Source organism: Urocitellus parryii, chromosome 11, assembly GCF_045843805.1.
Source record: "Urocitellus parryii isolate mUroPar1 chromosome 11, mUroPar1.hap1, whole genome shotgun sequence".
In the NCBI taxonomy this organism is placed as follows: Eukaryota; Metazoa; Chordata; class Mammalia; order Rodentia; family Sciuridae; genus Urocitellus; species Urocitellus parryii.
In genome coordinates, this window is record NC_135541.1 from 106388479 (window position 1) to 106411841 (window position 23363).

General features: G+C 40.6%; 2 protein-coding genes across 3 annotated transcripts in view; both read left to right on the plus strand.

Moving 5' to 3' along the window:
- The window catches only part of Hipk1 (homeodomain interacting protein kinase 1), a 56824-nt gene extending 40279 nt beyond the window's left edge, over positions 1 to 16545 (plus strand). For both annotated transcript variants that reach the window (XM_026394101.2, XM_026394102.2), the window contains exons 9-16: positions 2998 to 3119; positions 4020 to 4154; positions 6808 to 6950; positions 7346 to 7525; positions 8365 to 8568; positions 10814 to 11055; positions 12774 to 12904; positions 14018 to 16545. In XM_026394101.2, coding sequence (XP_026249886.1) covers positions 2998 to 3119; positions 4020 to 4154; positions 6808 to 6950; positions 7346 to 7525; positions 8365 to 8568; positions 10814 to 11055; positions 12774 to 12904; positions 14018 to 14506 — 1646 coding nt within the window. In that variant the 3' untranslated portion in view covers positions 14507 to 16545. The remainder of the gene's footprint in view (positions 1 to 2997; positions 3120 to 4019; positions 4155 to 6807; positions 6951 to 7345; positions 7526 to 8364; positions 8569 to 10813; positions 11056 to 12773; positions 12905 to 14017) is intronic.
- A 3820-nt stretch (positions 16546 to 20365) lies between these two features.
- Positions 20366 to 23256, plus strand: Olfml3 (olfactomedin like 3). Its single transcript, XM_026394153.2, has 3 exons — positions 20366 to 20701; positions 21424 to 21709; positions 22011 to 23256. The coding sequence occupies exons 1-3, from the start codon at positions 20588 to 20590 to the stop codon at positions 22829 to 22831; spliced, it is 1221 nt and encodes a 406-aa protein (XP_026249938.2). The 5' UTR covers positions 20366 to 20587; the 3' UTR covers positions 22832 to 23256.
- Positions 23257 to 23363: the final 107 nt, after the last annotated feature.

Genomic DNA, 23363 nt, shown 5'->3' on the forward strand with positions numbered 1-23363 from the left:
GTTTTCTGGCTGCAAATTCTTTTAGCTTTTGTTTATCATGAAAGATTTTTATTTCGTTGTCGTACCTGAAGCTTAATTTTGCTGGATACAGAATTCTTGGTTGGCATCCATTATCTTTCAGTGTTTGAAATACGTTGTTCCAGGATCTTCTCGCTTTCAGCGTCTGTGATGAAAAATCCGTTGTTAACCTTATTGGTTTATCCCTAAATGTAATCTGCCTCCTTTCTCTTGTAGCTTTTAATATTTTCTCTTTGCTCTGTATATTGGATATCTTGATAACAATGTGTCTTGGCGTTGGTCTACTGTGATTTTGTGTGCTCGGTGTCCTGTATGCATCTACGATTTATATATCCGTTTCCTTTTTTATTTCTGGAATGTTTTCTGTAATTATTTCATTCAGCAGGTTACTCATTCCCTTGGTTTGAATCTCTGTACCTTCCTCTATCCCGATGACTCGTAAGTTTGTTTTTTTATGTTATCCCATATCTCTTGGATGTTTTTCTCGTGATTTTTTACCAGCCATTCTGAGTTGGCTAGACTCTTTTCAAGATGATATATTTTGTCTTCATTATCTGACGTTCTGGCTTCTACTTGCTCCAATCTGTTAGTAATACTCTCAATTGAGTTTTTAATTTGGTTTATCGTTTCCTTCATTTCTAGAATTATTGTTTGATTTTTTTATAATCTCTATCTCCTCATAAAGATGCTTAACTTCTTCTTTTATCTGTTTATGTAATTCATTTTCAATGTGTTCTTTCACTGTTTGGATTTGCTGTCTCATATCCTCTTTAAGGTTCCATTCCATCTGTCTAAGGTATTCCTTGAGTTCTTTATATGACCATTTTTCTGATGACTCTAGGTCCTCCTGAATATTTAGGCTGTCCTTCATTGTTTGTACTCCTTTTCTTCCTTGCTTTTTTATGCTGCTCATGTTACTTCTTGTTCTGTTTGACTGCTGAGTTACTGTTTACTCTTATAAATTTATTTGATGTTTGGGAGGAAAGATATTAGAAGGGAAGGGAAGAAGTCACTAAAGAGAATAAGAGTAGGCAGGTAGAATTCAATGAAGGGGGAATAAGAAAATTGAAAAGAAATGAAAAGACAAAAGAGAAAAAAATAGAAAATAATGAAAGAAAGAAAATTAAAAAAAAAAAATAATAATGATAACAAAAAATAAAAATTAAAAATTTAAAAAATAATAATAAAATAAAAAAATTTAAAAAAATTAAAAACATTAAAAAAAGTTAAAGAACAGCAACAAAAAAATGAAAATGAAAGAAAAATCCCAAATTAAAAAAAATAAATAATAACAATAATAATAATAATAATAATAAATGCAGTCATAGAGTTTGATTAACTTCTCTTCCAGTAGGTGGAGCTGTGCCCACTGGGCCAAACTTCTCCTCTCAATAGGTGGGAACCAATCACTGTGCAGCAGCTCTTCCTCCCAGACTGGGGGGTCTCCAATCCTGAGTGTCTAGGGCCTTCTCTTGTGTTTCCTCAAGCCAGGCACCGCTCACCTGTGACGCTCACCACAATACTGGCTACATGCCAGGTCTGCTGCTCCTGGGAGCCCTGTTTTCATGAACGCCTGGCACACTCTCCCTGTTTGCCTCCCTCAGACTCTAAGTTTGTAGAGCTTGGGGCTGAGAACCCCCAGCGAATTTGCTTGCCCTCTGGCAGCCACACCCCCGGTAGCTGGTGCAAGAGACCTCAGTTGTCAGCACTGGTGGGAGCGGTAGCCAGGCCGCGAGTCCTACGCCACTCCTGATTCCCTCGGTCTGGCTATCGTGCTCACGGGAGAGCTGGAAGGGGCCCTTATGGGAGAGCTGGGAGGGGCCCTCAAGGTTTCCCCCGCTGTGTGGAGAGGGATGGCTAGGGGATTACACACCTGTCGCTGCTGGTTTCAATGAAGTTATCTCCTCTGCCGCAGTCTGGTGACGTCAGTTCTCTGCCATGGTGGTATCCCATGCAAATGGTGACCGTTCATTCCCTTTGCCGGGTGACCAATACAACGGGTGTGTCCTGACTGTCTCTCCCAAGCCCCGTTTCAATCCTGTGGCCACTGCCTATGAAGGCTCAGTTGGCTTTTACCTCTGTAAGTTGAGAGGGGCTGACCAGTTATTTCAGCGGGATTGTTAGTGCTGAGTCACGAGAAGCCGGCGAACTGGAGCTTGAATGCAGCCGATCCGGGCTCGGTGTGTGTTCTGAGAGGCCCAAACTGTTCACCTCAGATCCACGTCAGCTCAGCATTGTCTAGTGATCCTGAGCAAACAGCATTTAGACAGTTTACGACTCCCTATGCCCGCGCAGCTGAAGAGGTCAGAGACTTGATCTCTCCGCGCCCGCCGCCCTGTTGGATCTAAAATACTTTTATCCTAGACATAATTTCTTCATTTTTTGTTGGCTGATAAAATGTAAGACTGTGAACTGGGTTATATTTTTTGAGGAATGAGGGAAAAAATTCTTGAAGCATTCTTAGTAAAAAGGTAACTTAGATTTAAAATTACTGAGTTTCATAATTTTTCTTGTTTAACCCAAAGTTATAACTGTAATCAAGTCTTCTCATTTAATAGATTATCATTTTAGAGATACTTAAAAATCTCCCCCTGTCCCACCCCAGTGTATTAAAAGAACAAAAAAAGTGTATTAACTGAAGGGTGATTGGTTGTTTTTTTGCCTGTACTATTGATGGGGATGGGATGAGTATTGGTTTTAAATTTTATAACATTAAAAACAATTAGAATTCCCTTAAACCACTCTTTCTGTGTCACACATCTTTGCATTAATTTAACCTGAAGGGAACCACTTCTCCACCTCTCTCCCCCACTTTTTTATTTTTAATTCCTGAGAGTTCTGTGAATGAAACTCCCTTGTCTTAAATGTCTAGAACTAAAGTCTAAGTAGTGGAAAAGCTAAAAAATAAACAACAAAAATTTCCCAAATAGTACTGTCAGATCCAGCTAAGCAATTTCATTGTGATACTGTTTTCACTAGCTGGGCTGCAAGCAACAACAAAGCATTCTGGATTCCCTGTGAGGATGGATAATGCTGTGCCAATTGTACCCCAGGCGCCAGCTGCTCAGCCGCTACAGATACAGTCAGGAGTTCTTACACAGGTAAAAACCAGAGCAATGTGGAACCTCAGTATTGCTGAAGTACTACTGAGAATCAGGTGTTTCATCCTAGAAAATGGTATTTGCTTGTAATATAGGATCTTTCTTGGTTATGATTCAGTGGTCTTAAAATGAAACATCTATAATGGAACTGTATTCTCATTTCTAACATTATTGCAATTCTTCCAGTGTCTCGCTAGGATTAGTATCCAGACACTGAGAAGTGGTCATTTGAGTAAGTTTACTCTAATTTTGTGGGATGAAGTCCTCTCTCCCATAGCATTTTAAAGATAATAGTACACATGCAATGTTTTGATTCCAAAAGATAAGGTTCCTTTTGTGTTCCTTTTGCTTATTACTCTTGGAATTTTATCATTTGAGAGGCTGAATCACATCAGGATGCCTCTTCAAGTATTATATTCTCTCATTCTTTGGGTTTAACCATGTTGTACAGTGCTTTGAAAATTACATTTGCCATGGGACAGAAAACTAAGGTGATTGAGAAAACCATGAAGTATTTATGCAGTATAACAACTTTGAGATTTTTATAAAATCTATATGGAAATGTTTATGACTCATAACACAAAGAAAATTCTGAAATCTAAAAACCCTACATTGTGAGCAGGAGGAAGAATTCTTGATAAATGCCTTTGTTTCCTAGAACTGATCATCTGAGTCTGGCCCAAGAAAGATTTCTACACTTTTTTGCTTTATGCCATTGATACTTGACCAAATGGGCTGATGCTTTGCTAGTTGAAGGGGAAAGGTTATATTCTGAACATGCATTTTAGGTGATTTGAAATGACGGTTGTTGGTAATAACTTGGGGGGAATAAGAACCCTTCTGAATCCAGATAACCTGCCTCGGTGTTTGTTTCACTCACCTGCCTAATCTACATTTCAGGGAAGCTGTACACCACTAATGGTAGCAACTCTCCACCCTCAAGTAGCCACCATCACACCGCAGTATGCGGTGCCCTTTACTCTGAGCTGCGCAGCCGGCCGGCCGGCGCTGGTTGAACAGACTGCTGCTGTACTGGTAATTCCCCTCACTTGATTGTGTTACTAACGGAGTTTCTTTGGTTTCTTTCTTTTTTTATTTTTTCCTGTTTGTTTTTGTTCTGTTTTTTTTTTTTTTCCTGGTTTTCTTATTAAAAAAAAAAAATTAGCTTAGTCTTTGCAGAGGGCATGGAAGCATGTGCCATCTTGTGGCTGTGTTCTTGCTACATCTTTAATGTCTCATTGTTTTCCTCCTCAACATTTGCTGAAGCACTGTTTGACTCTGATGTTCAGTGAGGCTCTATACAGAGCCAGTTTGATTCTTCTTTGCCAGCCCTGTGTGGTCAAAGCTCTTGATATAGCTTCAGAAGAGCTTCAACACTATTACCTGTTTTCTGCCCTACCTTTTATGCTTCGATCCTTGAGAATAAAGGAAATGGCCTTTAGTGTGGGGCTTTGCTACACGTACCTGGATGGCCAAAATTTGAACTCCTTGGCAAGTTAGCTTCTTTTCCTTTTTTGCTATTTGAAGCTTCTAAAATGTCTGCATGTAGAAATACTTAAGATGCTCTGAATTGATTGCTTAATCAGTTAACATTAACCTTCCTTCTATGAACATGTGAAGATAGCTCTTTTTGGCACTCATGATCAGTGGCAGCTTCTATCTTCCATTTAAGGATGTTCCCTTTGGAAAGTGCCTATAGATCACTTGATTTATTGAAATTAAAAGTGGATTCATTTTTAGGGGTATTTAGAAAAATTAATTATTTTACAAATAGGTTTAATACAAGAATGAAAACACAATTGACAAACTATGTGAATACATCTTTGTTATTAAAAGTCATGGGGAAAATTCATAGATGCAGTTGTAGTAGTGTCAGGCTTAGAAACAGGAAAAACAAACAGGACTTTGAGGTGTACTTCAGGATTAGTAACCTTCAGAGTGATCTTTGGATGGTTTTTGTTTTTTTGTTTTTGTTTATTTGGGGGAGTTAGAATTTCCAGTATTTCATTATTTGAAATTTAAAATTAGGTAAGCATTTGAAGACCTGATTGCTACTTTTAAATCCTGATATTTCTCATCTTTCAAAGTAGCTTTAAATTTTTTTTTGTTCTTTTTAAAATACTTACATGAGTGAAAACACTTCCAGAAACATATTTGGTTGGAACTTGTTTAGTTTCCAGTTTAAAAGTCTCTGTCATTTCTAGATCAATTTTGTCATAAACAAAACCTGAATGCAAAGGGAATCAGATATATTTCCAACTTGGTCAATCCAAGCTTCTGCTTTCAGCTCACTCACCTGTAGTTTTGCGATTGGGAATGTTAGTTGATACTTCTCCTTTGCTGCTTTTCTTAAGTTTGCACTAGCCATTTGCTAAGCTTTGCATATTTTTGTTCTTCCTCTGTCAAAACAGTTCGTCGCTTGGAGCGCCAGATTTCTGCCTCACGTTGGAATGTTATTTCTTGCTTTGTATTAAACTACATGCTTTGTCTTGTGCAGGTGTTGGCTTATGGAAAGACGCATGGTGTGACTTAACATATTTCTCTTATTTTCTGTTTTGTTTTGTTTTGTTTTGTTTTAAATTCTGCGTATGGTAGCAGACGTGTTTGCAGTTTCTCTGCTTTGAAGGCTTCTTGTTTGGAACCGGTACTTGTAACAAGTGGATCTGTTACTTGCAGAAATATTTTTAAAACAGGGTGTTGATGGCCTTGCAGTTTGAAATTCATGAAACAGAACCATATGTACCCAAGTATTGTAGGTAATTGTACTGCAGAATTCAAATTTAAAAAAGAAATTTCCAAATATGTTCTCATTTTTTTTCAGAAAATGCCAGAATTTCTGTAAGATGTACAGAAAACATATTTATTCTCAGTCTTTTGCAAGTGACATAGCTTGTTAAAAACTGGAACTCATGTATTTTTCTTATAGTAATTAATTTTAATGTTGAAGGATAATTCTATAAATGATACATAAAGCAAATATATTTAGACAACTATTAAAAACAATATAATGTGTTCTGCATGGATTTCTCAAATATTTTACTGCTTTAATTTTTAATTCTCTCATGGCTACAAATGATGGTGTTATGCTTATGCCACGCATGTTTGTTCATCTACATTTGGCTCCTTTTTCTAAGCAGTACCCTTTAAATAAAAAAAGGGAACAATTCTGCTCTATGTGTTATGGGTTGAATTGACATGATGTCTTATCTGATTGGCACACTCCAGTTTTAGCATTTCTATTTTTTAATCCCAAGGGAGTCTTCTAAATTCTTTCTAGGGATGTATATTTTACAATTTTTACAAAAATGGTGCTCCAACATTTAACCAGAGCTGACCTCTGAACTTTCAGACTTATTTTCTCTCCAGTATAATATGAAGTCTTAACTGCAGGGATCTTCATTTTTTTTTAGCACCCTGTTAGCTAGGTTGTGGAGGTAGGCCCCCCCACCGCCAAAAATAAAGTATGTTCTATTTGCTTTTCATACGACTTGTAGCCACGAGCCCTTCTGAACTTTCTTTATTAATCACTGCAAGTTAACAGTCTACAAGCAACTTTTTTAAGATACAAAAATATTATTTCAATCTAAAAAGAAAAAAAAACACCAAAAAACAAACAACAAAAAAAAAATCAGAAGAAAAAGGCAAAAATGAGTCAAGTTTGGATGTTTTTTTGTGTGTTTCCTTACAGCAAGCTTGGCCTGGTGGAACTCAACAAATTCTCCTGCCTTCAACTTGGCAACAGTTGCCTGGGGTAGCACTACACAACTCTGTCCAGCCCACAGCGGTGATTCCAGAGTCCATGGGGAGTGGTCAGCAGTTAGCAGACTGGAGGCAAGTACCTTCCATTTTTCTCTATTTGAAATGAAACCCTAAAAGAAAGAAAGAAAGAAAAAAAAAATCTTCACTACTGTCATGTGCAACTAATTAGAACAAATTAAAAGTTTTTTTTAAAAAAAAACTTCATAATAGCAAGGAGATGGAATTATAAGTAAATTTTGAATATAATAAAATAATAGATTTTAAGATCAGGAACCATTCATTCCGCACTTAAAAAACAGTCTTAAGTAATTAGAAATGACATATTAAAATCCTCAAGTTTTATAATCCAGGTACCTGACTTTAAAATGCAGTTGTATTTAGTTGTCTTAAGCACTTTTAATAACTGTTTGGTTCTGATTTTTCAGTGGTTTTGGGATTCAGTCTTCTGTTTCTTTCTGTTGGTCTAGGAATGCCCACTCTCATGGTAACCAGTACAGCACTATCATGCAGCAGCCATCCTTGCTGACTAACCATGTGACATTGGCCACTGCTCAGCCCCTGAATGTTGGTGTTGCTCATGTTGTAAGACAACAATCCAGTTCCCTCCCTTCAAAGAAGAATAAGCAGTCTACTTCAGTCTCTTCTAAGTAAGTCTTCATTAGAGCTGATGGTTAAAACTATGCCAGTTTGAGACATATTGCCCAGTGTAGGGATGTTGTATACATACTTGTGGTCTGAGCAGCAGTACCTGCCAAATTGAGCAAGAGCTGACATTTTCATCTGGACATGCACACCAGGTGTGTGCCTGGTTATGATCATCCTTTCTCTCTTCTGCATCTTTAAATCCAGGCCACTTTTATGATATTTAAATTTTTCTTGCCCACTTTGTAGAGTGAAATTTAACTCTAGGGTAAAGGGCACACACAAAAATAAATTTCTTTTGTATTTTGCTATTCTTGTCCCTGGAAACTCTAGCCAGAGTATTAAATTTTTCACCAAAACTTTCATAGTTAAAGCCAGGTGTTATAGGGCACACCTGTAATGCCAATTACTCAGGAGACTGAGATAGGAGGATTATAAATTCACATCCAGCTTGGGAATAAAAAATAAAGAGGGATTTAACTCAGTGGGGATGTAACTCAGTGATAGACTGCCCCTAGGTTGAATCCCCAGTATTATAAAACAAAGTAAAACAAAATTTACATAGTTAAGTGTGTTAGCCTAATGGTTAGGTAAAAAGGAATCAAAAAGTAATCTGGAAAGCAGTCTCAGGAGAAAATGTGCAATTAGGGGGACCAAGAATTGAGGGCTGGGGTTATAGCTCAGTGGTAGCGTACTTGCCTGGTATGTGTAAGGCACTGGGTTTGATCCTCAGCACCACATACAAATAAAGATACTGTGTGTCCATCTCCAAATTAAAAAAAAATATTTATTAAAAAAAAAAAAAAAGAATTGATCAGTTTTTCCTTGTGAATTTCCCCTGCAGATCCTCTCTGGATGTTCTGCCTTCCCAAGTTTATTCTTTGGTTGGGAGCAGTCCTCTCCGTACCACATCTTATAATTCCCTAGTCCCTGTCCAAGATCAGCATCAGCCGATCATCATTCCAGATACTCCCAGCCCTCCTGTGAGTGTCATCACTATCCGTAGTGACACTGATGAGGAAGAAGACAACAAATATAAGCCCAATAGGTAAGACAGATGAATGGTTCCCTGGCTCTGTTGGACTTAGACTGTTGGCTTCAGGCATGGCGTACAGTTTTGACTATGAAAAAAAGGACAAAAGAAGGTGCTTTGGAAGTGTGACCTTGGATGAGTCAGCCAAAACACTTAAGTTCCCATAACTGAGCATTGTTAAGTTTTCCCTAATGTTAGACACACTTGTCTGTTAAATCAGTCTTCCTGATATATAAGAGAACAGATTTATATCAAAAAGTTTGACTACTCTAGCTTGGAATGCACATTATATCACAGACAGGACTGCTGTCCTCAGGGAGGTTTATAATCTGAAAATAGATACCATACTTCTGAATGTATGAACAGTTAATTAGAATGAGTAGGTAGATAAGAGATACTTGAAATTTGTTCAGTTTCCTAATCTGAACAGACCTCTTTTTAAGAGGTACAGTGTTGGTAGGGCTTGCCTTTCTTTTGCCCTCTGCTATGTGGTCTGAAAGCTGAAGAATTTAAATACCAGGATATTTCCTCCTATCCTAGCACCTCAGTTCAAGTTCTTAACTAGGCAGTTTACTGAAAGGACGTAGGTAAGTTTAAGAACTATGATACATACCTCTCTCTCAGTGTGAGCATAGTTGATTGCCTTGATTCTTCTGTATTATATTCTTCATTGGGCTTTTGGTGTTAGGCATATAGAAGAGGGAATAATCCTGCTTTCACCTGAGAAATTAGGATTCACACAGGAAAGAAACTTCAGAGACTTTACAGAGTCATACAAACGTAAAATTTAAATTAATTTGAAAGAGTAAATTTAGAAAGAATTTAGAGTCTCTTAGTTCAAAAGAGCTATTGTAAGATAGGGATTTGAAAGGTGTCATTGAATTGATTTAGGAAAGAGAAAAAGTATACTTTCCAGTGAGGGAAAGTGGTGTACTAATAGCAAAAGTTATGTATGAGTTATAATCAGCCTGATTGCTTTGACTGGACCCAGTCTTATTAAAAAATAAGGTAAAGTTAAAGTTAGTGTGTTAGTTATCTTTTTATCACTGTGAGAAAATACTCAAGAAAAACAAAAGTAGGGAAGATTTATTTTGGCTTATAGTGTCAGAGGTTTTGTTCATTGTCAGCTGGCTTCATTATTTCTGGTCCTGTAGTGAGGCAGTATAATACATCGTGGTAGAAGGGTATGGTGGAGCAAAGCAGAACAAGAGAGAGGTTCAACAAAGTATCCCCCCAGTGATCCACTTTCTCTAACTAGGTGTCCACCTCCAAAGTTTCTACCACCTTCCAATCATTTCCCAAAAGCCCCACCTGAACACTGCTGCATTGGAGACCAAGTCTTTAATACATGAGTCTTTTGGGGAGAATATTCCAGATCTAATCTGTAACAGTAAGGGAGGAATCAGCAAAGGAATCTTTTTTAAAAAAAGTATAGTGAGAAGTTTGACTAGGATAGTAAGGAACCATTTATACTCTGTAGAGGTGTTAGGAAAAAAAGTGGTGTTTGAAGAATATTGTTGAAATAACTGTGCATGAGAATGACTAAGAGGCAACATGGAGTAGGTGTGAACTCTGGAGTCATTTTTGCCTTGAGTCTGAGTTTCTGTCTTTACCATTTACCATATTTTATTATTTTACTGCATAATTTTCGCCACCACATTAGCATATATTTATGAGTATTCCATGCATCCTAAACTTGCACCAAAGAGAATGATTTTTAAGTAATACCAGTGCATTTTTTTTAAAAAGGAAGCTTCAAATAATAGTTGTACCCCACTGTTTTGCAAAAAATTTGCATAAAATCTCCAACCATTATGAGATGAAATGTCATATGTTCTTTATGTGACCTTGAATGAGTTCCTTAATCTCCCCCTGCCTCAGTTTCTTCATCTGAAAGATGGGGATAATATGGGCTGTGGCTATTGCTCAGCGGTAGTGTGCTTGCCTAGAACATACAGGGCTTGGGTTCAATCCTCAGCACCACATAAAAACAAATGAAAACTAAAGGTATTGTGTCCAACTACAACTAAAAAATTAAAAAAAAAAGATGGGGATAATAGTAACTACTTTATAGGATTATTGTAAGGACTCAGCGAGATGCACATAGTACATAAGAAATAGTGCATGATAGTAAGCACTTAGAAGTTTGCTATTGCTGTTATCATTACTATTATAATTGTTCTCATGAAAGAATGAGAGACCATGTAAGGCATATTGCTTAAAAGGGCAGTTGAATTTTCACATATTTTCTTTTCCTCAGCTCTGGCCTGAAGCCGAGATCTAATGTCATCAGTTATGTCACTGTCAATGATTCTCCAGACTCTGACTCCTCCTTGAGCAGCCCATATTCCACTGATACCCTGAGTGCTCTTCGGGGCAATAGTGGGCCGCTGCTGGAGGGGCCTGGTAGAGTTGTGGCAGATGGCACTGGCACCCGTACCATCATTGTACCTCCAATGAAAACTCAGCCTGGTGACTGCACTGTAGCAACACAGGCCTCAGGTAGGTGATATCTTCACAGCTAGAAATGAATTCTTCTCTAATCAGTGTATGCTTAGAATTTTGTTATAATATACTTATGCCATGGTCCAGACCAGTGGAATAGATATTCTTAAAAAGTACTTAATTCAGAAATCAGTTCTCTATGATCTGAAATTAATTTTTGCCATCAGTTATCTTCCAGGATTTGTTTTACTTGGAATAATATAAAAATGAGATTGTATTTAGTGTCATTTTAGTTTCTTAAACACATTCACCACTGATGGTAGGAAGTAGACAAGACTTATATTGTATGGCAGGAAGAATGAGCAGGCAATTAGATTTGTCAAAGATAGTTTGAATATGGCAATCTAGAAGAGGACAAGACTTGATAATATTGACTATGACCAAAAAAGTGTTTTGGAAAACATATGTCCTTTAGATTTTTGTTCTGACCTAATGTCACAGTAGTGATGCTTTTGTTGGTTTTATTATTAGCCTAATCGCTTATCTTTTTTGCTCTGTTAGATACTGGAACTTAGGCTCTCTGATTCAGTTATTGTGTTAGTTGAGCTGCAGTAACAAATCCCAAAATTCCGTGTTTAACATGATAGTATACTTTTTTACTCATGTCACTTCCCAGTGCAAGTGTTTCTGGTTGGCCTATAGTGAGTTAAGGACCACAGAACCCTGCAACACTCAGCATCAATCAAAAGGAGAAACGAAGTTTAGAGGAGGCAAGCCTCCTTTCTTAACCTCTTTAGCCTGGAAGTAGTGAACACCACTCCTAGGGCCCCTGATACATGCAGGGAGGCCTAATAAGTATAGTCTGTCTAGGCAGCAGCTTATCAGTGGCAACTCTATGCCAGTGAAGGGGAGGATTAATTTTTGGTTACCAGCATAGCCGTCTGTATTATACTTGTATAAATGGTGTTTTTTTAGGATTAAGTTACTGCCATAATCAAATGGGATTCTAATTTGAGGATATTATTTCAAGCCTCAGTTTAGTTCTCTTCAGACTGCCCCCATTGAAGGAAGAGGGCTGGGGTTTTAGATCAGTGGTAGAGCACTTGCCTAGCATGTATGAGGCACTGGGTTCGATTCTCAGCACCACATATAAAACAAATAAATAAATAAAGGTCCATCAATAACTAATAAAAATATTTTTAAAAAAGAATATAAGGTAGAACTTCCTGATACCAGGCTACTGAGTATTCTACTAGGACCTCTGCCCCCTTTTAGGCCCAAAGAATACAGACTCTCAGAAGTAAATGAGAATTCAGTGCTTCAATTTGCCTACTGGGAAACATAGAAAGGAAAAAAAAATGCATTCAAATGAAATGTGAAGACTGCAAGTACCCAATAGGATAGGATCTTGCCTTTTGACATTTAAATATCCTAAAAATTACCAATGTATCAGCTTCACATTGTCATCTTGTTACTTACTTAATCCCATCCTACATGGTATGCTCCCTGGAGGTAGGGATGGTATCCTTATGTTTGTATTTCCAGTGGTGTCTTGTATATAATAGGTGATTAGATAATATTTATTCAAGTAACCTTTTGAGGATCCTTTGTGAAGTTTAGAAATACAGAAAAGAAATAGATAATAAACTTTCTCTTCCAGTATAGATGTAATTAAGAAAGTAAGATACACTTGAGACTTTAACTCTCATAAACTGCGTGCAAATGTGGACTGACTAATGTTAGCTCAGTGATACTAAACCCTGACTCCTTTTTAGGTCTCCTAAGCAGTAAGACCAAGCCAGTGGCCTCAGTGAGTGGGCAGTCATCTGGATGCTGTATCACCCCTACAGGCTATCGAGCGCAACGCGGGGGGACCAGCGCAGCACAGCCACTCAACCTCAGCCAGGTAAGTGCTAGGGGTTGCAGCTTTCTGTATGGGTGCCCTCCTTTGAAAGATGAAAGATGGGGATAATATGGGCTGTGGCTCTCTGAAGAACCCTGCTTCTGGCTAGACTGCTGAATAAAGCCAAATGAAGCTCCTTTTGTGTCACTAATTTGGTGTTCTGTGGCCTTCGTCGTATCTGCGTGTGCTGTGTCTGCATTTGTTCTGTGAATGTGTTTGGGATGTGCATTCCAGGTTTTCCTGGAGACTTCCTTCTCTAGCCTGGAACATTAGAGAAATGTCTGGAATTTAGATAGAGCCTAGGATACTATAGCCATGCCTGGTCCTGTATCACCACATGCTTTGAGACCAGACTCTTCTCTTATCTCCTTCCCATGCCATAAATAACCTGAGCCTCACACTGTTTACTTGAGTCAAGAGACAGGGAAAGTTTTTTGTGTGTGTCTTCCCCCCACCCCCTCATTTAATCATCTGGTTCTAATTCTCCCTGTTGCTCGAGGCTCAAGTGTTGGATTTGCCCCTGCCCTCTCATTATCTGATAGAGTAGTGAGGTTACTTTATTTTCGTTTATGTTCACTCTTTTCTCAGCCAGAATTCTGGTGCTCATGTGATACCTACCAATAATGAGAAGGTGTCAATAGGGTATAACTGTGTGAGAAAGAGAGCACATGCACGTGCAAATGTAAGTTTAAATTAGTTGCATGTGTTTTAGGCTCCACGTTTCAAGAGGGACATGAAGAACTTAGAACAAAAGAAAGCAATAGCCATAAAAATGGTTTGGGAAAGTCAAAATCACTGACGCCAGGATGGGGGTGAATTAATAGTCACTAACTTTCAGGAATGGGCAACCCTGTGAACCTTGTCCTCTTGATTCTTCCCCTTCCTCTGTCACACTTAAGAGCAAATTGCTGCTGTCTGAGCTGGGTTAGGATCAGTTCTGCCTAGAGGTAGAGGGATGGGTGGTGACTTCTGACAGCATTCATTGCCAGTTTGGGAGATTCTGTGCTGTGGCAGTCCAGAAACAGTGCACATCAGAACCTCCATTCTTCCCTTGGCCTGTAGTGCCCTAAACCAGAGTTACCTCAAGATTCCTCATTCCCTTCTTCCTCCTTCCAGAACCAGCAGTCATCGTCAGCTCCAACCTCGCAGGAGAGAAGCAGCAACCCTGCTCCCCGCAGGCAGCAGGCATTTGTGGCCCCGCTCTCCCAAGCCCCCTACGCCTTCCAGCATGGCAGCCCACTGCACTCGACGGGGCACCCACACCTGGCCCCGGCCCCTGCTCACCTGCCAAGCCAGGCTCACCTGTATACGTATGCTGCCCCCACCTCTGCTGCTGCATTGGGCTCCACCAGCTCCATTGCTCATCTTTTCTCCCCACAGGGCTCCTCAAGGCATGCTGCAGCCTACACCACCCACCCTAGCACATTGGTGCACCAGGTCCCTGTCAGTGTTGGGCCTAGCCTCCTCACTTCTGCCAGTGTGGCCCCTGCTCAGTACCAACACCAATTTGCCACCCAATCCTACATTGGGTCTTCCCGAGGCTCAACAATTTACACTGGATACCCGCTGAGTCCTACCAAGATCAGCCAGTATTCTTATTTGTAGTTGGTGAGCATGAGGGAGGAGGGTTCATGGCTGCCTGCTCCTGGCCCTGAGTTCTAAATAATGGGCTGTGGTAAGCACCTCCTTTTACCCTCTCTTGAAACTCCTTAGCCAGCAACTTGTTCTGCAGGGGCCCACTGAAGCAGAAGGCTTTTCTCTGGGGAACCTGTCTCAGTGTTGACTGCATTGTTGTAGTCTCCCAGTTTGCCCTATTTTTAATTCTTTATTTTTATGACAGCATTTTTGGTATTTGGAAGAGTTCAGAAACCCATCCTCTGCGGTTACCAAGGAAGAGAGATCATTCTGAAGTTTCCCTTTGAAAAATTTTTGTCTCTCTGACTTGATTTCTATAAACACATTTGAAAATAAGTGAAGCCCCTCTTTATTTAACTTTGTTTTATTGCCATTACTGGTCAGAAGGAAAATACCAATAGAGGGATTTGAAATATGGTAACAAATGAGAGAAGAATTATTACTTTTTGTTTAAAAACCATAACTTAATTGACTGTTTTATATTCAGAGCAGCTTATGCGAGTCCACATTTTACTATCAGGCATTTCTCCTCAAAAAAAGTTTACCTTTGTTTATGGGACATTTAAATTTGCAGTGTTTTATTTTGTTTTTATGTCAAATTATACTTAAAGGACAACTTTTTAATTTTTGCAAAACCAATTATGTGTTTTGCAGTTCTCTTAGTTGCTCCTGCGTTTATTACAAAGTGATGTTAAAAAGTAGCTCACCACCTGCTGGTAACTCAGTGTGAGAGAATCAGTGCCCACCTTGAAAGTACCAAGTATTTCTATGCTTTTAAATGAAACACCATGAATTTTTTTTCTAAAATTTTAAAAAAATTCCTCCACGATCCAACTTGCATTTTATTACTAGAAAAGCCATGAAGGTGGTTATTATTGTATTGTAGTTGTCTTACTATATGCAAAATCTCTTTCTCTTATGAGATACTGGTATTGGTGAGCTGTGCCTACAGGTTGTTGGTGTTGATGACCTTGGCTTAAAGATCACTATGAATTTTCAATAATACGCCTCTGTGTTTTCCTCATCTCTCCCTTATGTTTTATGTGATTTATTTGGGGAGAAGCTAAAGGATCTGAAACCAGATGAGAACGTTGTTGTGTATAGCTTTTATACTTTAAAGTAGCTTCCTTTGTATGCCAGCAGCAAATTGAATGCTCTCTTATTAAGACTTATATAATAAGTGCATGTAGGAATTGCAAAAAAATATTTTAAAAGTTTAATACTGAATTTAAAAATATTTTAGAAGTTTTGTAATGGTGGTGTTTTAATATTTTGCATAATTAAATATGTACATATTGATTAGAAAAATATAACAAGCAATTTTTCCTGCTAACCCAAAATGTTATTTGTAATCAAATGTGTAGTGATTACACTTGAATTGTGTATTTAGTGTGTATCTGATCCTCCAGTGTTACCCCGGAGATGGAATTAATGTCTCCATTGTATTTAAACCAAAATGAACTGATACTTGTTGGAATGTATGTGAACTAATTGCAATTATATTAGAGCATATTACTGTAGTGCTGAATGAGCAGGGGCATTGCCTGCAAGGAGAGGAGACCCTTGGAATTGTTTTGCACAGGTGTGTCTGGTGAGGAGTTGTTCAGTGTGTGTCTCTTCCTTCCCCTTCTCCTCCCTTCCCTTATTGTAGTGCCTTATATGATAATGTAGTGGTTAATAGAGTTTACAGTGAGCTTGCCTTAGGATGGACCAGCAAGCCCCCGTGGACCCTAAGCTGTTCACTGGGATTTATCAGAACAGAATTAGTAGCTGTGTTGTGTAAATGCATTGTTCTCAGTTTCCCTGCCAACATTGAAAAATAAAAACAGCAGCTTTTCTTCTTTACCACCACCCCTATCCCTTTATATTTTGGATTCTTAGCTGAGTTCTCACAGAAGCATTTTCCCCACGTGGCTCTCTCACTGTGCATTGCTACCTTGTTTCTGTGAGAATTCAGGAAGCAGGCGCAAGGAAGTCAAGCCAATATTAATATGCATTTCTTCTCTTTTTTCTTTTTAAAAGTATGTGCAATCACTTTTAGAAAAAGATTTTTTTTTCCTTTTCCTATGTGGCAGTCCTTCCTGCAAATAGTTGACATTGCTAGTAAAATATTTGCTTGTTGAAAAAAACATGTAACAGATGTGTTTATACCAAAGAGCCTGTTGTATTGCCTACCATGTCCCCATACTATGAGGAGGAGTTTTTGTCATGCTGTGCTGGTGACAAGAAACTCAACAGAAAGGTTTCTTAGCCGGTGAAGAATATTAAGAAAGCATCAAAGCCTGTTGAGTCATTGAGGCTTCTGAGGTTTCTTTTTAACAACTTTTATATTCTTGGGGCCCTTCAAGCTGTGAAATTGTCCTAGTACTCTCAGCTCCTCCACGGATCTGGGTCAAATAGAGAAGGTACTGGGGACGGGGAGTTTCCTGCCCATAAAGGATTTGGGGGAAGAAGGTTAACCCTAAGATACAGATGTGTTCCATCTGAATTGAAAATGATATTTGAGGGATAATTCTAGGGCTGGTTTTATATAGAGAGATGGTGTCAAGGAGGTGCAGGATGGAGATGGGAGATTTCATGGAGCCTGGTCAGCCAGCTCTGAACCAGGTTGAACACCGAGGAGCTGTCAAAGTATTTGGAGTTTCTTCCTCATAGGGAGTAAGGGCTTCCAAGATGGGGCAGGTAGTCAGTACAGCCTACCCAGGAACATGTTGTGTTTTCCGTACTTTTTTTTTTTTTTTTTTTTATCATTGTATTGAGTTGTATGTTCACTATATTGGTCAAGACAACCAAGCAGTTTGTGTAGTTTGTCACTAGTGTTATACAGCGTGTGTGACCTTTTGTGTCTCCCTTTTGCCAAGCACATTCTGATGTTCTTCTTTAAAATGCAGGTCTGGTTTCTAATGGAAACACATTTTATTCCTTATCTTTCCTGAACAAGGGACAAGATTGGTTGTTTTTGTGATGAGAAGAAAGGGGGGGGGAAACAAACCCCACAATCCTGTCTCCAAGTCTAATGAGTAGATGCCATTAAGATAGGAGTCTTAACTCCATGGGAAAAGATAACACCCAAGAGTTTATTGTGGTCACCTGACTAGCAGTTGTGTGGCTTTAAAAACCTTAGAGATTTTCAGTCTTAGTCTGCAACTGACCTTTCAGATTTGCCAAGATCAAAATCCACCTGTGTCTGCTGAATGTGTATGTTGTATGTGCTCCATGTGGCTTTACATTCTGTCCCTGGGGCTTAATATGGCTGGCCCTGACAGCATGGGGGAAGCGTTGTGAATGTAGTAAGCAGCTGGCCTGGGTCACCATGGCCTGACCTCAAACCAGCTTAAGGCTTTAAGTCCTTAAGTCCTCTCAGAACTTGCACTTCCAGCTTCTCCCCTTCCTAGTGAGAGAGGAAGTGGGGAAGGGTTAGGTAGAGCCAGGGAGGCTCATCGGGACACTTGATCGCTCTGGAGTTTTAAATAGCTCTCAGGAGGTGATGCCACTGTCAGTGTTCAGCTGAAATGCCAACCCCAGAAATCAGAACTTCATTTTCAAACAGTTCTGGCCATTCTCAGCCTGCTTTTGTGATTGCTCATCCATCGTCCTCCACTAGAGGGGCTAAGCTCGACTGCCCTTAGCCAGGCAAGCACAGTCTTGTGTGTTTTATTCAGCATTGTTATGCAGAAATCCACTAGTTGAGATGGTTTGTTTTAGAATAGGAAATGAAGTTGCCTCTCAGTGAAAGGAATGGCCCGAGCCTGCTTCCTATTTTGATTTTTCTTTTAAACTGATGGATGGTGCAGCATGTCTACATGGTTGTTTGTTGCTAAACTTTATATAATGTGTGGTTTCAATTCAGCTTGAAAAATAATCTCACTACATGTAGCAGTACATTATATGTACATTATATGTGATGTTAGTATTTCTGCTTTGAATCCTTGATATTGCAATGGAATTCCTACTTTATTAAATGTATTTGATATGCTAGTTATTGTGCGCGATTTTAAACTTTTTTTTTGCTTTCTCCCTTTTCTGGTTGTGCACTTCCTTTTACAACAAGCCTCTAGAAACAGATAGTCTCTGAGAATTACTGAGCTGTTTGTGATGCAGATGTACTTAGGGAGTATGTAAAATAATCATTTTAACAAAAGAAATAGATATTTAAAATTTAATACTAACTCCGGGAAAAGGGTCCATTGTGTAAAACATAGTTTATCTTTGGATTCAATGTTTGTCTTTGGTTTTACAAAGTAGCTTGTATTTTCAGTATTTTCTACATAATATGGTAAAATGTAGAGCAATTGCAATGCATCAATAAAATGGGTAAATTTTCTGATTCATGTGGCTGTTTTTACTTCTGTTATAAGGGGACAAAAGCGTACAACAAATGACACTTTCAGAGTGGCTAAAAACGCATGGCACTTGAACATTAGTAGAGCATAGAACAATTTCATTCTTCATGCAAATCTACATAATGGAAACAAATATCCTTTGGTAAGGAATTCTTCCCAAGAATGGAGGTCCAGGATAAGATGACTGAACCTGACCCTTTTAAAAATGTAGAAGATTCTGAGATAAGCTAATTTAACTTTGTTTTACCAAATATCTAAGGTAGCAGAATGAAAATAGAGTCACCACAGGAAGATGCTTTCCCTCTTTTGGAGCTGTACTGTTAGAGACAGAGCACTTTGATTAGATTTCTCTTGATTCTAAAGTGAATAAGATGCATCAATTTTAGGCTTCTGCAACTTTTGTTGGAATACAGAAATGGGCAGCTGTTAGGAATACCCTTTTCAACCCTAATCAAGAGAAATGACCAGCAGTCTATTCTCTTTCAGTAATAGGAAGGTCAAAATCTATTTTATTTTGGTTTAGACTACAACATAATGTTTTTCAGACCCACCTCCATACCAGTGAATGTAAAATAGTATGAACTTGCTGAACTCTGCAATTTTGATAAGAGAATATCCCTGGAAAGCCATGTAGAATAGCTCTGCTATTACTCTCACTTCCAGATAATTAAGTTATTAACCAACCTCTCAATGATTTGGTTTTTGGTGTTTCTACTTTTTTTTTTTAATACGAAATGCACAACATAAGCCACTGAATATGAATTATTTTCTACAGAGCAGATTTTAAAAAAATAAAGATATTGTAGATGGACGCAATACCTTTATTTATTTATCTTTATGTGGTGCTAAGGACCAAACCCAGTGCCTCACACATGCTAGGCCAGCACTCTACCCCTGAGCTACACCCCCAGCCCCTGGTGTTTTACTTTTATTTCATCTTTGGGTTAAGAGAGGCTGGCATAGCTCTTAAAGAAACTGAGTAGTATGTAGGGAAGCCTGCATTTTAATGAAGAAAATTCTTGGAAATTGAATTCACTTGGCATGCTTTGTGGAAAATTTTCCACATGGAGTAAAGTCTTGGTTTCACCATTAATCATGAGACACATAGCACCAGGTGCTCAGCACAAGATGGCGCCAGCGAGCTATAGAAGAAGTTCCACTTGACCACTTAGACCTTTTTTTCCCACCGCTCCCCTTAAAGCTCATCGCCTCTGCTTCCACCTTCCACTGAACAAGGCAGACAACCCACTCTATTATTGCTGGAGAAGAGGAGGATTAATGATGCCAGTTTCTTACAAATCAGCTCTGGAAGCGCTCTCCTGAAACGCAGGAGCCGGAATGGAGCTAGATGAGTTTTCTTTGGGGTCTCCGCCTCCTGCAGCTCACTCCTTTCCCTTTGTCACTGCCCAGAAAGCCTCTACCCTCAGATTCCCATCTCTTTCCTTTCCTGAGGAGCCTATAGCCGAGAGGCGGGAGGTGGTTAAGGTTTCTGGCTGCTGTGCAAGGGGGCCATCTGTGTTTGATCAGTCCTGGCGGAAAGGAGGGGGTGGGGGTTGCGAGAGCCTGAAAGCATTCCAGAGTAGTGAGAGAGACCCGAGATCACAGAGCAAAGGCACCACCCCCGCCCCGCCTCCATGGCTAACCCACGGGCTCAGGGGAAGAGGCCAACAACACACTCTTCTACTCTGGCCCCATTCTCTAGACTGCCATGGGGCCCAGCGCTCCTCTCCTCGTCCTGATCCTTTTGTCATGGTCCGGACCCCTTCAAGGACAGCAGCACCACCTTGTGGAATACATGGAACGCCGACTTGCAGCCTTGGAGGTGAGGGACCCCTTTCTCTTCTAGCCCAGCCTGGGAGGATGCAATATCTTCTATTGATTCAACCAGTTCATCAGGGTTCTGGGAATGGTAAGACGGGGCTCTGTGAGAAGCTACAGAAAATTCTGCTTTTTAATAAAAATGAGCCTCAAAATTACAAGCCTTGATCTTTCTCCACGTAGAGCAATTCCTGAGCAGATAGACCTTTGTGTTTTACCCCTGGGGTTAGATGAGATAAAAGGACAGAGTGGAAATAAGGGCCAGGATTGAGGGAATGCATTTAAAGAAGAGCTGATGATTCTTTTGAAGTTGGAGGTTCCCAGAGAATCTCCAACTTCCTACCCTCCTTTTCAAAAACGGTTTCAAGTCCCTAGCATGTCCCCCCACACACATCGAAGTTCACAGCATCTTAATTCCCAAGAGGAGAATTGCACAATGGAGCAGAGAGCCCTTCTCACCCTCATGCACTGAAACCTCCCTAGAGGCCCAGATGGCACTGCTCAGAGAGAACAAGTCCAAGGACTCTGGCCTAGGTGAATCTGAGCCATGCTCCTTGCACGTTGAGCACCTCTGAACATCTGCTTTCCTTTGCTGCGGGAGTGGAAGGGCATGTTTAGCTGAGTTTGCTCCTTTTCCCATTCCTGACTCCCTGCATTGGCCTCCCCGCTGCCTGGGAGTGGTAACCCTTCAGCCCACCCTCGCTCCCCATGCCCCCACCCCTTCAGGAACGGCTGGCCCAGTGCCAGGACCAAAGTAGTCGGCATGCTGCTGAGCTGCGGGACTTCAAGAACAAGATGCTGCCCCTGCTGGAGGTGGCAGAGAAGGAGCGGGAGGCACTCAGAACCGAGGCTGACACCATCTCGGGGAGAGTGGACCGTCTGGAACGAGAGGTGGACTATCTGGAGACCCAGAACCCAGCTCTACCCTGTGTAGAGCTTGATGAGAAGGTGAACGGAGGCCCTGGAACCAAAGGCAAAGGCAGAAGAAATGAGAAGTACGATATGGTGACAGGTAGGTGATCTCAAAGCGGGTCCCTCACACCTTCTGAAACTTTTTCTTACTTTTTTCTCTTTGTCCCAGTCCACTGTGGCCTCTGGAATCTGTTAGAGGGAAAAATCTCTGTAGTGACAAGTTTGTTAAGAAGAGTTTCTAGGGACCTGGGTCTCTGGAGTCCTGTCTTTCTCCATCTTCCCTAGGACTGGAGGCATCCACAGAGCGGATGCCAGCTGTTCCCCAGATGGGCCACCCAGCTGGAGTCCTCACTGTAGGCATCTAACTCCTGCCTCTGTTTCCTTTTCTCCTTCTCCACCAGACTGTGGCTACACAATTTCTCAGGTGAGATCAATGAAGATCCTCAAGCGGTTTGGTGGCCCAGCGGGTCTATGGACCAAGGATCCTTTGGGGCCAACAGAAAAGATCTACGTGTTGGATGGAACGCAGAACGACACAGCCTTTGTGTTCCCACGGCTACGTGACTTCACCCTTACCATGGCTGCCCGGAAAGCCTCCAGAGTTCGTGTGCCCTTCCCCTGGGTAGGCACGGGGCAGCTGGTATATGGTGGCTTTCTTTATTATGCCCGGAGGCCTCCTGGAGGACCTGGAGGGGGTAGTGAGTTGGAGAACACTTTGCAACTCATCAAATTCCACCTGGCAAACCGAACAGTGGTGGACAGCTCAGTGTTCCCCGCAGAGAGGTTGATTCCCCCCTATGCGCTGACGACAGACACCTACATTGACCTGGCAGCTGATGAGGAGGGCATCTGGGCAGTCTATGCCACCCGGGAGGATGACAGGCACTTGTGTCTGGCCAAATTAGATCCACAGACACTGGACACAGAGCAGCAGTGGGACACGCCATGTCCTAGGGAGAATGCCGAGGCTGCCTTTGTCATCTGTGGGACCCTGTACGTCGTCTATAACACGCGCCCTGCCAGTCGGGCCCGCATCCAGTGCTCCTTTGATGCCAGTGGGACACTGACCCCTGAACAGGCTGCTCTCTCTTACTTTCCCCGTCGATACGGTGCCCACGCCAGCCTCCGCTATAACCCCCGTGAGCGCCAGCTCTATGCCTGGGATGATGGCTACCAGATTGTCTACAAGCTGGAGATGAGGAAGAAAGAGGAGGAAATTTGAGCAGCTAGCCTGGTCATTTCTGCATCTCTTATCCCCATACATTTATATCCCTACTAGATTTCCTGCTCTTCATTCTTCAAATATAGGCAAGTTATGCCTCAGATCCCCTCTTTTTTAACCAACAATAACCAAATTCTCACAGCTCCTTTGTTTCATATGGAACTCCAGATCTTGAGTAATCTTTTTATAGCTAAAAGAGTAAAAATCCTAAATATTCACTCCTGTTCTCCTTCCCCCTGTCCACAAATTAGGCCCCAAAGGACCCAGACCCGGTCCTCTGATCCTCCCTCATGGGAAAATGCCAGGCATCAGGCTACAGTATTCTTGCCCTCAGTATGACCCAGTGGGGAGAAGAATGGAAAACAGACACACGTCTGCCCTGTCTCCTTTATAAAAAATCTCTCCAGTGTCTGAAGAATGGGGATTTCTCCGCATCATTTTGTATAGCAATATTTTGCATTAAAAGAAAAATCCACTCCTCCTCTCCTGTGTGTGTTTGGGTAGACCTCATACCAAGTTCTCCACATGGCCC

What these genes read in the sequence shown, in the direction of transcription:
- Olfml3 (XM_026394153.2), top strand. Translation starts at nt 20,588, where the DNA reads ATGGGGCCCAGCGCTCCTCTCCTCGTCCTGATCCTTTTGTCATGGTCC. An exon ending in GCCGACTTGCAGCCTTGGAG is followed by an intron (nt 20,702 to 21,423) that starts GTGAGGGACCCC and finishes CCACCCCTTCAG; the next exon opens with GAACGGCTGGCCCAGTGCCA. An exon ending in GAAGTACGATATGGTGACAG is followed by an intron (nt 21,710 to 22,010) that starts GTAGGTGATCTC and finishes CTTCTCCACCAG; the next exon opens with ACTGTGGCTACACAATTTCT.